We start from the raw sequence: 13,938 nt of genomic DNA, 5'->3' as shown, positions 1-13,938 counted from the left end.
GTGAGGGAACTGAAAGATTGGTATGCATGTTGTGGTAACAGATGAATCTAACCTGTAGATTTACAGAATATTTTATTTTCTTGAAAGTTTTAATGTAGCGTCTGTCCGAATGTACCAGCTACAAAGGCATTAACTCTTTTACAGATGGCTCGCAGACATTCCAAATTCGGATTAGAATTTAACTTTCTGTAATTGGATGGCTATGTTAAGAGTCATGTAATGTTGGAAATCTAGTCTAAATTTTGATTTTTATTGCACAGGTACATCAAGTGTTTCTACATCTATGCCTACTGAATCATCTTCAACATCTGTACAATCAACAACTACAATACCAACCTCCACATCCACAAATCCCCCACCAAGCACATCAGAACTAACAGGTGTGCAGACTTCCAGTAATATGACTTGTGGCCTCAGAGTCACAGCTGGAAAAGCAGTCGTTACCTACCTCTCTTTTTAAAAGAGATTTTAGAATAAATCATGAAGTATTCTTGAAATACATGTCGAATCCTGATCTGAATCAGTGACAACATAGCATTGTCAAAACAACTGGTCCAATCTTTAATGAATTGATTAGATTTAATGCCATCAACCCATGTTCTAGTTAAGTTAGTTTTGTAAATTATTGATTGAAAGTATAGAGCAATGGCCATGCAACATGTTGACAAAAGTTAACTACAGTTCCAATAAAGAGAGGAGCAACATTATACATGGATGCATTTTATTTCAAATGCATGATTATCATTACTGGGCCAGATTGAAGTGTTGATACACATTAGTTCTGCAAATGGAGAAATGAGGGAAATATTCAGAGCAAACGGAAGGATTGGTTACTACATTCTAGGATCTGACAAAACTAACCTGCTTCATGGACACAATAATTTGTTTTTAAGTGAAAACATTATGTCTCATCTCTCCGAATGCAACAGGTCAAAATAGCTTACACTTTCCACGGACTAACTGTTTTACAGAACAAATTCAGCTGAAAATGTAGCAATGTCACATTGTGTGAAGCAGTTATGGTTCAGTCAAGATTGTAATTAAAAGCAAAATTTTGTTTTGTTATGTACAGGTCCATCAAGTGTTTCAACAACTGCTCCTACTGAATCATCTTCAACATTTATACCATCAACAACTACAATACCAACCTCCATATCCACGACCCCACCAGCAGAAACATCCGAACCAACAAGTACACAGACCTCCACTCCGCCAATTACAGGTGAGTCCACACCCAACTGAACAACGGGTTTCCCTTTGGAATCAACAGGAACTAAAGCACATCAGAAATTTCTCTCTTGCAGCTATTGCAAACTGATGGCTTTGAAAAAATTTGAAAGTCTTCAAACATTATCATTGAAAATAAGTTTCACAGCACTGCTCGGCTCAGATTCACAGCTGCAAATGGAACAGTGATATCCACATTTCCGAAAAGAGATTTTGTTATACGTTCTGATAATACATGTTGAAACCCTGATCTAAGTCAGTACGCAAAATTATGCAGTCACTTTAATTGGATTCCATCTTTAATGAATTGAATAGATTCAAAGGCATTAATCCATACGCTGGTTAAGTTGGTTTGGGAAAATTGTGATTGAAAGTGGAGAACGATGGCCAACCAACATGTTTGAGCTAAGTTAGACTCAGACCCAGTAAGCAGAGTAGAGTACGAACTTACAGATGCATTTTTTCACAAATGTACGATAGTCATTGTTGTAAATGTGGGCAAAATGTAAGAGCTAGTGCATGTTAAATGTGCACCTGAAGCAAGCCAGACAAAACTGTGAGAGAACTGAAAGATTGGTTTGCACATCCAGGGAACAAATGAATCTAACCTGTAGAGTTACAGAATATTTTATTTTCCTGAAAGTTTTAATTTAGTGACTAACCGAATGTACCAGCTACAAATGCATTAACCCATTCACAGATGGTTCGCAGGCATTCCAAATTTGGCTTAGAATTTAACTTTCTGACATTGGATGGCTATGTTAAGAGTCATGTTGTGTTGGAAATCAAGGCTAAGTTTTGATTTTTATTGCACAGGTACATCAAGTGTTTCTACATCTACTCCTGCTGAATCATCTTCAACACCTGTACAATCAACAACTACAATACTGACCTCCACATCCACAAATCCCCCACCAAGTACATCAGAACCAACAGGTATGCAGACTTCCAGTAAAATGAATTTTTGCCTCAGAATCACAGCTGGAAACGCAGTAATTACCTACCTCTTCTTTTAAAGGAGATTTTATTATAAGTCATGACGTATTCTTAAAATATATGTCGAAACCCTGATCTGAATCAGTGGACAATGTAGTCTTGTCACAACAACTGGTCCAATCTTTAATGAATTGATTAGATTTAATGCCATCAATCCATGTTCTAGTTAAGTTAGTTTTGTAAATTATTGATTGAAAGTGGAGAGCAATGGCCATGCAACATGTTGACAAACGTTAACCGCAGTTCCAATAAAGAGAGGATCAACATTATACAATGGATGCATTTTATTTCAAATGCATGATAATCATTGCTGGGCCAAATTGAAGTGTTAATGCACATTAGTCCAGCAAATGGAGAAATGTGGGAAATATTCAGAGCAAACGGAAGGATTGGTTACTACATTCTAGGATCTGACAAAACTAACCTGCTTCATGGACACAATAAATTGTTTTTAAGTGAAAACGTTACGTCTGAACTCTCCGAATTCAACAGCTCAAATGAACTTGCACTTTTGAATTTGTTTTACAGAACAAATTCAACTGAAAATGTAACAATGTCACATTGCGTGGGGCAATTATGGTTCAATCAAGATTGTAATTAAAAGCAAAATTTTGTTTTGTATTGCACAGGTCCATCAAGTGTTTCAACAACTGCTCCTACTGAATCATCTTCAACATTTATACCATCAACGACTACAATACCAACCTCCACATCCACGACTCCACCAGCAGCTACATCCGAACCAACAAGTACACAGACCTCCACTCCGCCAATAACAGGTGAGTCCACACTGACCTGAACAATGGGTTTCAGTTTGGTATCGACAGGAACTAAGAAGCATCAGAAATTTCTCTCTTGCAGCTATTGCAAACTGATGGTTTGGAAAACATTTCAAATCCTTCAAACATTATCATTGATAGTAAGGTTCGCAGCACTGCTTGGCTCAGATTCACAGCTCCAAAACAAACAGTGATATCCACATTTCCGAAAAGAGGTTTTGTTATACATTCTGATAATACATGTTGAAACCCTGATCTAAGTCAGTACGCAAAATTGTACAGTCACTTCAACTGGATTCCATCTTTAATGAATTGAATAGATTCAAAACATCAATCCATGTTCTGGTTAAGTTGTTTTTGGAAATTAGTGATTGAAAATTGAGAACGATGGTCAACCAACATGTTTGAGATAAGTCAGACTCAGACCCAGTTAGCAGAGTAGTGTATGAACTTACAGATGCATTTTATCTCAAATGTACGATAGTCATTGTTGTAAATGTGGGCTAAAATAAAGAGTTAGTGCATGTTAACTGTGCACATGAAGCAAGCCAGACAAAACTGTGAGGGAACTGAAAGATTGGTATGCATGTTGTGGTAACAGATGAATCTAACCTGTAGATTTACAGAATATTTTATTTTCTTGAAAGTTTTAATGTAGCGTCTGTCCGAATGTACCAGCTACAAAGGCATTAACTCTTTTACAGATGGCTCGCAGACATTCCAAATTCGGATTAGAATTTAACTTTCTGTAATTGGATGGCTATGTTAAGAGTCATGTAATGTTGGAAATCTAGTCTAAATTTTGATTTTTATTGCACAGGTACATCAAGTGTTTCTACATCTATGCCTACTGAATCATCTTCAACATCTGTACAATCAACAACTACAATACCAACCTCCACATCCACAAATCCCCCACCAAGCACATCAGAACTAACAGGTGTGCAGACTTCCAGTAATATGACTTGTGGCCTCAGAGTCACAGCTGGAAAAGCAGTCGTTACCTACCTCTCTTTTTAAAAGAGATTTTAGAATAAATCATGAAGTATTCTTGAAATACATGTCGAATCCTGATCTGAATCAGTGACAACATAGCATTGTCAAAACAACTGGTCCAATCTTTAATGAATTGATTAGATTTAATGCCATCAACCCATGTTCTAGTTAAGTTAGTTTTGTAAATTATTGATTGAAAGTATAGAGCAATGGCCATGCAACATGTTGACAAAAGTTAACTACAGTTCCAATAAAGAGAGGAGCAACATTATACATGGATGCATTTTATTTCAAATGCATGATTATCATTACTGGGCCAGATTGAAGTGTTGATACACATTAGTTCTGCAAATGGAGAAATGAGGGAAATATTCAGAGCAAACGGAAGGATTGGTTACTACATTCTAGGATCTGACAAAACTAACCTGCTTCATGGACACAATAATTTGTTTTTAAGTGAAAACATTATGTCTCATCTCTCCGAATGCAACAGGTCAAAATAGCTTACACTTTCCACGGACTAACTGTTTTACAGAACAAATTCAGCTGAAAATGTAGCAATGTCACATTGTGTGAAGCAGTTATGGTTCAGTCAAGATTGTAATTAAAAGCAAAATTTTGTTTTGTTATGTACAGGTCCATCAAGTGTTTCAACAACTGCTCCTACTGAATCATCTTCAACATTTATACCATCAACAACTACAATACCAACCTCCATATCCACGACCCCACCAGCAGAAACATCCGAACCAACAAGTACACAGACCTCCACTCCGCCAATTACAGGTGAGTCCACACCCAACTGAACAACGGGTTTCCCTTTGGAATCAACAGGAACTAAAGCACATCAGAAATTTCTCTCTTGCAGCTATTGCAAACTGATGGCTTTGAAAAAATTTGAAAGTCTTCAAACATTATCATTGAAAATAAGTTTCACAGCACTGCTCGGCTCAGATTCACAGCTGCAAATGGAACAGTGATATCCACATTTCCGAAAAGAGATTTTGTTATACGTTCTGATAATACATGTTGAAACCCTGATCTAAGTCAGTACGCAAAATTATGCAGTCACTTTAATTGGATTCCATCTTTAATGAATTGAATAGATTCAAAGGCATTAATCCATACGCTGGTTAGGTTGGTTTGGGAAAATTGTGATTGAAAGTGGAGAACGATGGCCAACCAACATGTTTGAGCTAAGTTAGACTCAGACCCAGTAAGCAGAGTAGAGTACGAACTTACAGATGCATTTTTTCACAAATGTACGATAGTCATTGTTGTAAATGTGGGCAAAATGTAAGAGCTAGTGCATGTTAAATGTGCACCTGAAGCAAGCCAGACAAAACTGTGAGAGAACTGAAAGATTGGTTTGCACATCCAGGGAACAAATGAATCTAACCTGTAGAGTTACAGAATATTTTATTTTCCTGAAAGTTTTAATTTAGTGACTAACCGAATGTACCAGCTACAAATGCATTAACCCATTCACAGATGGTTCGCAGGCATTCCAAATTTGGCTTAGAATTTAACTTTCTGACATTGGATGGCTATGTTAAGAGTCATGTTGTGTTGGAAATCAAGGCTAAGTTTTGATTTTTATTGCACAGGTACATCAAGTGTTTCTACATCTACTCCTGCTGAATCATCTTCAACACCTGTACAATCAACAACTACAATACTGACCTCCACATCCACAAATCCCCCACCAAGTACATCAGAACTAACAGGTGTGCAGACTTCCAGTAAAATGAATTTTTGCCTCAGAATCACAGCTGGAAACGCAGTAATTACCTACCTCTTCTTTTAAAGGAGATTTTATTATAAGTCATGACGTATTCTTAAAATACATGTCGAAACCCTGATCTGAATCAGTGGACAATGTAGTCTTGTCACAACAACTGGTCCAATCTTTAATGAATTGATTAGATTTAATGCCATCAATCCATGTTCTAGTTAAGTTAGTTTTGTAAATTATTGATTGAAAGTGGAGAGCAATGGCCATGCAACATGTTGACAAACGTTAACCGCAGTTCCAATAAAGAGAGGATCAACATTATACATGGATGCATTTTATTTCAAATGCATGATAATCATTGCTGGGCCAAATTGAAGTGTTAATGCACATTAGTCCAGCAAATGGAGAAATGTGGGAAATATTCAGAGCAAACGGAAGGATTGGTTACTACATTCTAGGATCTGACAAAACTAACCTGCTTCATGGACACAATAAATTGTTTTTAAGTGAAAACGTTACGTCTGAACTCTCCGAATTCAACAGCTCAAATGAACTTGCACTTTTGAATTTGTTTTACAGAACAAATTCAACTGAAAATGTAACAATGTCACATTGCGTGGGGCAATTATGGTTCAATCAAGATTGTAATTAAAAGCAAAATTTTGTTTTGTATTGCACAGGTACATCAAGTGTTTCAACAACTGCTCCTACTGAATCATCTTCAACATTTATACCATCAACGACTACAATACCAACCTCCACATCCACGACTCCACCAGCAGCTACATCCGAACCAACAAGTACACAGACCTCCACTCCGCCAATAACAGGTGAGTCCACACTGACCTGAACAATGGGTTTCAGTTTGGTATCGACAGGAACTAAGAAGCATCAGAAATTTCTCTCTTGCAGCTATTGCAAACTGATGGTTTGGAAAACATTTCAAATCCTTCAAACATTATCATTGATAGTAAGGTTCGCAGCACTGCTTGGCTCAGATTCACAGCTCCAAAACAAACAGTGATATCCACATTTCCGAAAAGAGGTTTTGTTATACATTCTGATAATACATGTTGAAACCCTGATCTAAGTCAGTACGCAAAATTGTACAGTCACTTCAACTGGATTCCATCTTTAATGAATTGAATAGATTCAAAACATCAATCCATGTTCTGGTTAAGTTGTTTTTGGAAATTAGTGATTGAAAATTGAGAACGATGGTCAACCAACATGTTTGAGATAAGTCAGACTCAGACCCAGTTAGCAGAGTAGTGTATGAACTTACAGATGCATTTTATCTCAAATGTACGATAGTCATTGTTGTAAATGTGGGCTAAAATAAAGAGTTAGTGCATGTTAACTGTGCACATGAAGCAAGCCAGACAAAACTGTGAGGGAACTGAAAGATTGGTATGCATGTTGTGGTAACAGATGAATCTAACCTGTAGATATATTTTATTTTCTTGAAAGTTTTAATGTAGCGTCTGTCCGAATGTACCAGCTACAAAGGCATTAACTCTTTTACAGACGGCTCGCAGACATTCCAAATTCGGATTAGAATTTAACTTTCTGTAATTGGATGGCTATGTTAAGAGTCATGTAATGTTGGAAATCTAGTCTAAATTTTGATTTTTATTGCACAGGTACATCAAGTGTTTCTACATCTATGCCTACTGAATCATCTTCAACATCTGTACAATCAACAACTACAATACCAACCTCCACATCCACAAATCCCCCACCAAGTACATCAGAACTAACAGGTGTGCAGACTTCCAGTAATATGACTTGTTGCCTCGGAGTCACAGCTGGAAAAGCAGTAGTTACCTACCTCTCTTTTTAAAATAGATTTTAGAATAAATCATGAAGTATTCTTGAAATACATGTCGAATCCTGATCTGAATCAGTGACAACATAGCATTGTCAAAACAACTGGTCCAATCTTTAATGAATTCATTAGATTTAATGCCATCAACCCATGTTCTAGTTAAGTTAGTTTTGTAAATTATTGATTGAAAGTGGGGAGCAATGGCCATGCAACATGTTGACAAAAGTTAACCACAGTTCCAATAAAGAGAGGAGCAACATTATACATGGATGCATTTTATTTCAAATGCATGATTATCATTACTGGGCCAGATTGAAGTGTTGATACACATTAGTTCTGCAAATGGAGAAATGAGGGAAATATTCAGTGCAAACGGAAGGATTGGTTACTACATTCTAGGATCTGACAAAACTAACCTGCTTCATGGACACAATAATTTGTTTTTAAGTGAAAACATTATGTCTCATCTCTCCGAATGCAACAGGTCAAAATAGCTTACACTTTCCACGGACTAACTGTTTTACATAACAAATTCAGCTGAAAATGTAGCAATGTCACATTGCGTGGGGCAGTTATGGTTCAGTCAAGATTGTAATTAAAAGCAAAATTTTGTTTTGTTATGTACAGGTCCATCAAGTGTTTCAACAACTGCTCCTACTGAATCATCTTCAACATTTATACCATCAACAACTACAATACCAACCTCCATATCCACGACCCCACCAGCAGAAACATCCGAACCAACAAGTACACAGACCTCCACTCCGCCAATTACAGGTGAGTCCACACCCAACTGAACAACGGGTTTCCCTTTGGAATCAACAGGAACTAAAGCACATCAGAAATTTCTCTCTTGCAGCTATTGCAAACTGATGGCTTTGAAAAAATTTGAAAGCCTTCAAACATTATCATTGAAAATAAGTTTCACAGCACTGCTCGGCTCAGATTCACAGCTGCAAATGGAACAGTGATATCCACATTTCCGAAAAGAGATTTTGTTATACGTTCTGATAATACATGTTGAAACCCTGATCTAAGTCAGTACGCAAAATTGTGCAGTCACTTTAATTGGATTCCATCTTTAATGAATTGAATAGATTCAAAGACATTAATCCATACGCTGGTTAGGTTGGTTTGGGAAAATTGTGATTGAAAGTGGAGAACGATGGCCAACCAACATGTTTGAGCTAAGTTAGACTCAGACCCAGTAAGCAGAGTAGAGTACGAACTTACAGATGCATTTTTTCACAAATGTACGATAGTCATTGTTGTAAATGTGGGCAAAAAGTAAGAGCTAGTGCATGTTAAATGTGCACCTGAAGCAAGCCAGACAAAACTGTGAGAGAACTGAAAGATTGGTTTGCACATCCAGGGAACAAATGAATCTAACCTGTAGAGTTACAGAATATTTTATTTTCCTGAAAGTTTTAATTTAGTGACTAACCGAATGTACCAGCTACAAATGCATTAACACATTCACAGATGGTTCGCAGGCATTCCAAATTTGGCTTAGAATTTAACTTTCTTACATTGGATGGCTATGTTAAGAGTCATGTTGTGTTGGAAATCAAGGCTAAGTTTTGATTTTTATTGCACAGGTACATCAAGTGTTTCTACATCTACTCCTGCTGAATCATCTTCAACACCTGTACAATCAACAATTACAATACTGACCTCCACATCCACAAATCCCCCACCAGGTACATCAGAACCAACAGGTGTGCAGACTTCCAGTAAAATGAATTTTTGCCTCAGAATCACAGCTGGAAACGCAGTAATTACCTACCTCTTCTTTTAAAGGAGATTTTATTATAAGTCATGACGTATTCTTAAAATACATGTCGAAACCCTGATCTGAATCAGTGGACAATGTAGTCTTGTCACAACAACTGGTCCAATCTTTAATGAATTGATTAGATTTAATGCCATCAATCCATGTTCTAGTTAAGTTAGTTTTGTAAATTATTGATTGAAAGTGGAGAGCAATGGCCATGCAACATGTTGACAAACGTTAACCGCAGTTCCAATAAAGAGAGGATCAACATTATACATGGATGCATTTTATTTCAAATGCATGATAATCATTGCTGGGCCAAATTGAAGTGTTAATGCACATTAGTCCAGCAAATGGAGAAATGTGGGAAATATTCAGAGCAAACGGAAGGATTGGTTACTACATTCTAGGATCTGACAAAACTAACCTGCTTCATGGACACAATAAATTGTTTTGAAGTGAAAACGTTACGTCTGAACTCTCCGAATTCAACAGCTCAAATGAACTTGCACTTTTGAATTTGTTTTACAGAACAAATTCAACTGAAAATGTAACAATGTCACATTGCGTGGGGCAATTATGGTTCAATCAAGATTGTAATTAAAAGCAAAATTTTGTTTTGTATTGCACAGGTACATCAAGTGTTTCAACAACTGCTCCTACTGAATCATCTTCAACATTTATACCATCAACGACTACAATACCAACCTCCACATCCACGACTCCACCAGCAGCTACATCCGAACCAACAAGTACACAGACCTCCACTCCGCCAATAACAGGTGAGTCCACACTGACCTGAACAATGGGTTTCAGTTTGGTATCGACAGGAACTAAGAAGCATCAGAAATTTCTCTCTTGCAGCTATTGCAAACTGATGGTTTGGAAAACATTTCAAATCCTTCAAACATTATCATTGATAGTAAGGTTCGCAGCACTGCTTGGCTCAGATTCACAGCTCCAAAACAAACAGTGATATCCACATTTCCGAAAAGAGGTTTTGTTATACATTCTGATAATACATGTTGAAACCCTGATCTAAGTCAGTACGCAAAATTGTACAGTCACTTCAACTGGATTCCATCTTTAATGAATTGAATAGATTCAAAACATCAATCCATGTTCTGGTTAAGTTGTTTTTGGAAATTAGTGATTGAAAATTGAGAACGATGGTCAACCAACATGTTTGAGATAAGTCAGACTCAGACCCAGTTAGCAGAGTAGTGTATGAACTTACAGATGCATTTTATCTCAAATGTACGATAGTCATTGTTGTAAATGTGGGCTAAAATAAAGAGTTAGTGCATGTTAACTGTGCACATGAAGCAAGCCAGACAAAACTGTGAGGGAACTGAAAGATTGGTATGCATGTTGTGGTAACAGATGAATCTAACCTGTAGATATATTTTATTTTCTTGAAAGTTTTAATGTAGCGTCTGTCCGAATGTACCAGCTACAAAGGCATTAACTCTTTTACAGACGGCTCGCAGACATTCCAAATTCGGATTAGAATTTAACTTTCTGTAATTGGATGGCTATGTTAAGAGTCATGTAATGTTGGAAATCTAGTCTAAATTTTGATTTTTATTGCACAGGTACATCAAGTGTTTCTACATCTATGCCTACTGAATCATCTTCAACATCTGTACAATCAACAACTACAATACCAACCTCCACATCCACAAATCCCCCACCAAGTACATCAGAACTAACAGGTGTGCAGACTTCCAGTAATATGACTTGTTGCCTCGGAGTCACAGCTGGAAAAGCAGTAGTTACCTACCTCTCTTTTTAAAATAGATTTTAGAATAAATCATGAAGTATTCTTGAAATACATGTCGAATCCTGATCTGAATCAGTGACAACATAGCATTGTCAAAACAACTGGTCCAATCTTTAATGAATTCATTAGATTTAATGCCATCAACCCATGTTCTAGTTAAGTTAGTTTTGTAAATTATTGATTGAAAGTGGGGAGCAATGGCCATGCAACATGTTGACAAAAGTTAACCACAGTTCCAATAAAGAGAGGAGCAACATTATACATGGATGCATTTTATTTCAAATGCATGATTATCATTACTGGGCCAGATTGAAGTGTTGATACACATTAGTTCTGCAAATGGAGAAATGAGGGAAATATTCAGTGCAAACGGAAGGATTGGTTACTACATTCTAGGATCTGACAAAACTAACCTGCTTCATGGACACAATAATTTGTTTTTAAGTGAAAACATTATGTCTCATCTCTCCGAATGCAACAGGTCAAAATAGCTTACACTTTCCACGGACTAACTGTTTTACATAACAAATTCAGCTGAAAATGTAGCAATGTCACATTGCGTGGGGCAGTTATGGTTCAGTCAAGATTGTAATTAAAAGCAAAATTTTGTTTTGTTATGTACAGGTCCATCAAGTGTTTCAACAACTGCTCCTACTGAATCATCTTCAACATTTATACCATCAACAACTACAATACCAACCTCCATATCCACGACCCCACCAGCAGAAACATCCGAACCAACAAGTACACAGACCTCCACTCCGCCAATTACAGGTGAGTCCACACCCAACTGAACAACGGGTTTCCCTTTGGAATCAACAGGAACTAAAGCACATCAGAAATTTCTCTCTTGCAGCTATTGCAAACTGATGGCTTTGAAAAAATTTGAAAGCCTTCAAACATTATCATTGAAAATAAGTTTCACAGCACTGCTCGGCTCAGATTCACAGCTGCAAATGGAACAGTGATATCCACATTTCCGAAAAGAGATTTTGTTATACGTTCTGATAATACATGTTGAAACCCTGATCTAAGTCAGTACGCAAAATTGTGCAGTCACTTTAATTGGATTCCATCTTTAATGAATTGAATAGATTCAAAGACATTAATCCATACGCTGGTTAGGTTGGTTTGGGAAAATTGTGATTGAAAGTGGAGAACGATGGCCAACCAACATGTTTGAGCTAAGTTAGACTCAGACCCAGTAAGCAGAGTAGAGTACGAACTTACAGATGCATTTTTTCACAAATGTACGATAGTCATTGTTGTAAATGTGGGCAAAAAGTAAGAGCTAGTGCATGTTAAATGTGCACCTGAAGCAAGCCAGACAAAACTGTGAGAGAACTGAAAGATTGGTTTGCACATCCAGGGAACAAATGAATCTAACCTGTAGAGTTACAGAATATTTTATTTTCCTGAAAGTTTTAATTTAGTGACTAACCGAATGTACCAGCTACAAATGCATTAACACATTCACAGATGGTTCGCAGGCATTCCAAATTTGGCTTAGAATTTAACTTTCTTACATTGGATGGCTATGTTAAGAGTCATGTTGTGTTGGAAATCAAGGCTAAGTTTTGATTTTTATTGCACAGGTACATCAAGTGTTTCTACATCTACTCCTGCTGAATCATCTTCAACACCTGTACAATCAACAACTACAATACTGACCTCCACATCCACAAATCCCCCACCAGGTACATCAGAACCAACAGGTGTGCAGACTTCCAGTAAAATGAATTTTTGCCTCAGAATCACAGCTGGAAACGCAGTAATTACCTACCTCTTCTTTTAAAGGAGATTTTATTATAAGTCATGACGTATTCTTAAAATACATGTCGAAACCCTGATCTGAATCAGTGGACAATGTAGTCTTGTCACAACAACTGGTCCAATCTTTAATGAATTGATTAGATTTAATGCCATCAATCCATGTTCTAGTTAAGTTAGTTTTGTAAATTATTGATTGAAAGTGGAGAGCAATGGCCATGCAACATGTTGACAAATGTTAATCGCAGTTCCAATAAAGAGAGGATCAACATTATACAATGGATGCATTTTATTTCAAATGCATGATAATCATTGCTGGGCCAAATTGAAGTGTTAATGCACATTAGTCCAGCAAATGGAGAAATGTGGGAAATATTCAGAGCAAACGGAAGGATTGGTTACTACATTCTAGGAACTGACAAAACTAACCTGCTTCATGGACACAATAAATTGTTTTTAAGTGAAAACGTTACGTCTGAACTCTCCGAATGCAACAGCTCAAATGAACTTGCACTTTTGAATTTGTTTTACAGAACAAATTCAACTGAAAATGTAACAATGTCACATTGCGTGGGGCAATTATGGTTCAATCAAGATTGTAATTAAAAGCAAAATTTTGTTTTGTTATGTACAGGTCCATCAAGTGTTTCAACAACTGCTCCTACTGAATCATCTTCAACATTTATACCATCAACGACTACAATACCAACCTCCACATCCACGACTCCACCAGCAGCTACATCCGAACCAACAAGTACACAGACCTCCACTCCGCCAATAACAGGTGAGTCCACACCGACCTGAACGACAGGTTTCAGTATGGTATTGACAGGAACTGAGAAGCATCAGAAATTTCTCTCTTGCAGCTATTGCAAACTGATGGTTTGGAAAACATTTCAAATCCTTCAAACATTATCATTGATAGTAAGGTTCGCAGCACTGCTTGGCTCAGATTCACAGCTCCAAAACAAACAGTGATATCCACATTTCGGAAAAGAGATTTTGTTATACGTTCTGATAATACATGTTGAAACCCTGATCTAAGTCAGT

General features: G+C 37.0%; 1 protein-coding gene across 1 annotated transcript in view; it reads left to right on the top strand.

The window, feature by feature from the left end:
* The window catches only part of LOC122556036 (uncharacterized), a 157,486-nt gene that overhangs the window by 50,496 nt on the left and 93,052 nt on the right, over positions 1-13,938 (top strand). Inside the window, exons 10-24 of the mRNA XM_087993954.1 lie at positions 261-380; positions 1,073-1,222; positions 2,044-2,163; positions 2,853-3,002; positions 3,823-3,942; positions 4,635-4,784; positions 5,606-5,725; positions 6,414-6,563; positions 8,189-8,338; positions 9,160-9,279; positions 9,968-10,117; positions 10,931-11,050; positions 11,743-11,892; positions 12,714-12,833; positions 13,523-13,672. Coding sequence (XP_087850080.1) covers positions 261-380; positions 1,073-1,222; positions 2,044-2,163; positions 2,853-3,002; positions 3,823-3,942; positions 4,635-4,784; positions 5,606-5,725; positions 6,414-6,563; positions 8,189-8,338; positions 9,160-9,279; positions 9,968-10,117; positions 10,931-11,050; positions 11,743-11,892; positions 12,714-12,833; positions 13,523-13,672 — 2,040 coding nt within the window. The remainder of the gene's footprint in view (positions 1-260; positions 381-1,072; positions 1,223-2,043; positions 2,164-2,852; positions 3,003-3,822; positions 3,943-4,634; positions 4,785-5,605; positions 5,726-6,413; positions 6,564-8,188; positions 8,339-9,159; positions 9,280-9,967; positions 10,118-10,930; positions 11,051-11,742; positions 11,893-12,713; positions 12,834-13,522; positions 13,673-13,938) is intronic.

Source organism: Chiloscyllium plagiosum, unplaced genomic scaffold (assembly GCF_037043375.1).
Source record: "Chiloscyllium plagiosum isolate Xiang-an unplaced genomic scaffold, Cpla_swu_hap1 HiC_scaffold_13, whole genome shotgun sequence".
In the NCBI taxonomy this organism is placed as follows: domain Eukaryota; kingdom Metazoa; phylum Chordata; class Chondrichthyes; order Orectolobiformes; family Hemiscylliidae; genus Chiloscyllium; species Chiloscyllium plagiosum.
This window is presented reverse-complemented; position numbering and strand designations above follow the sequence as displayed.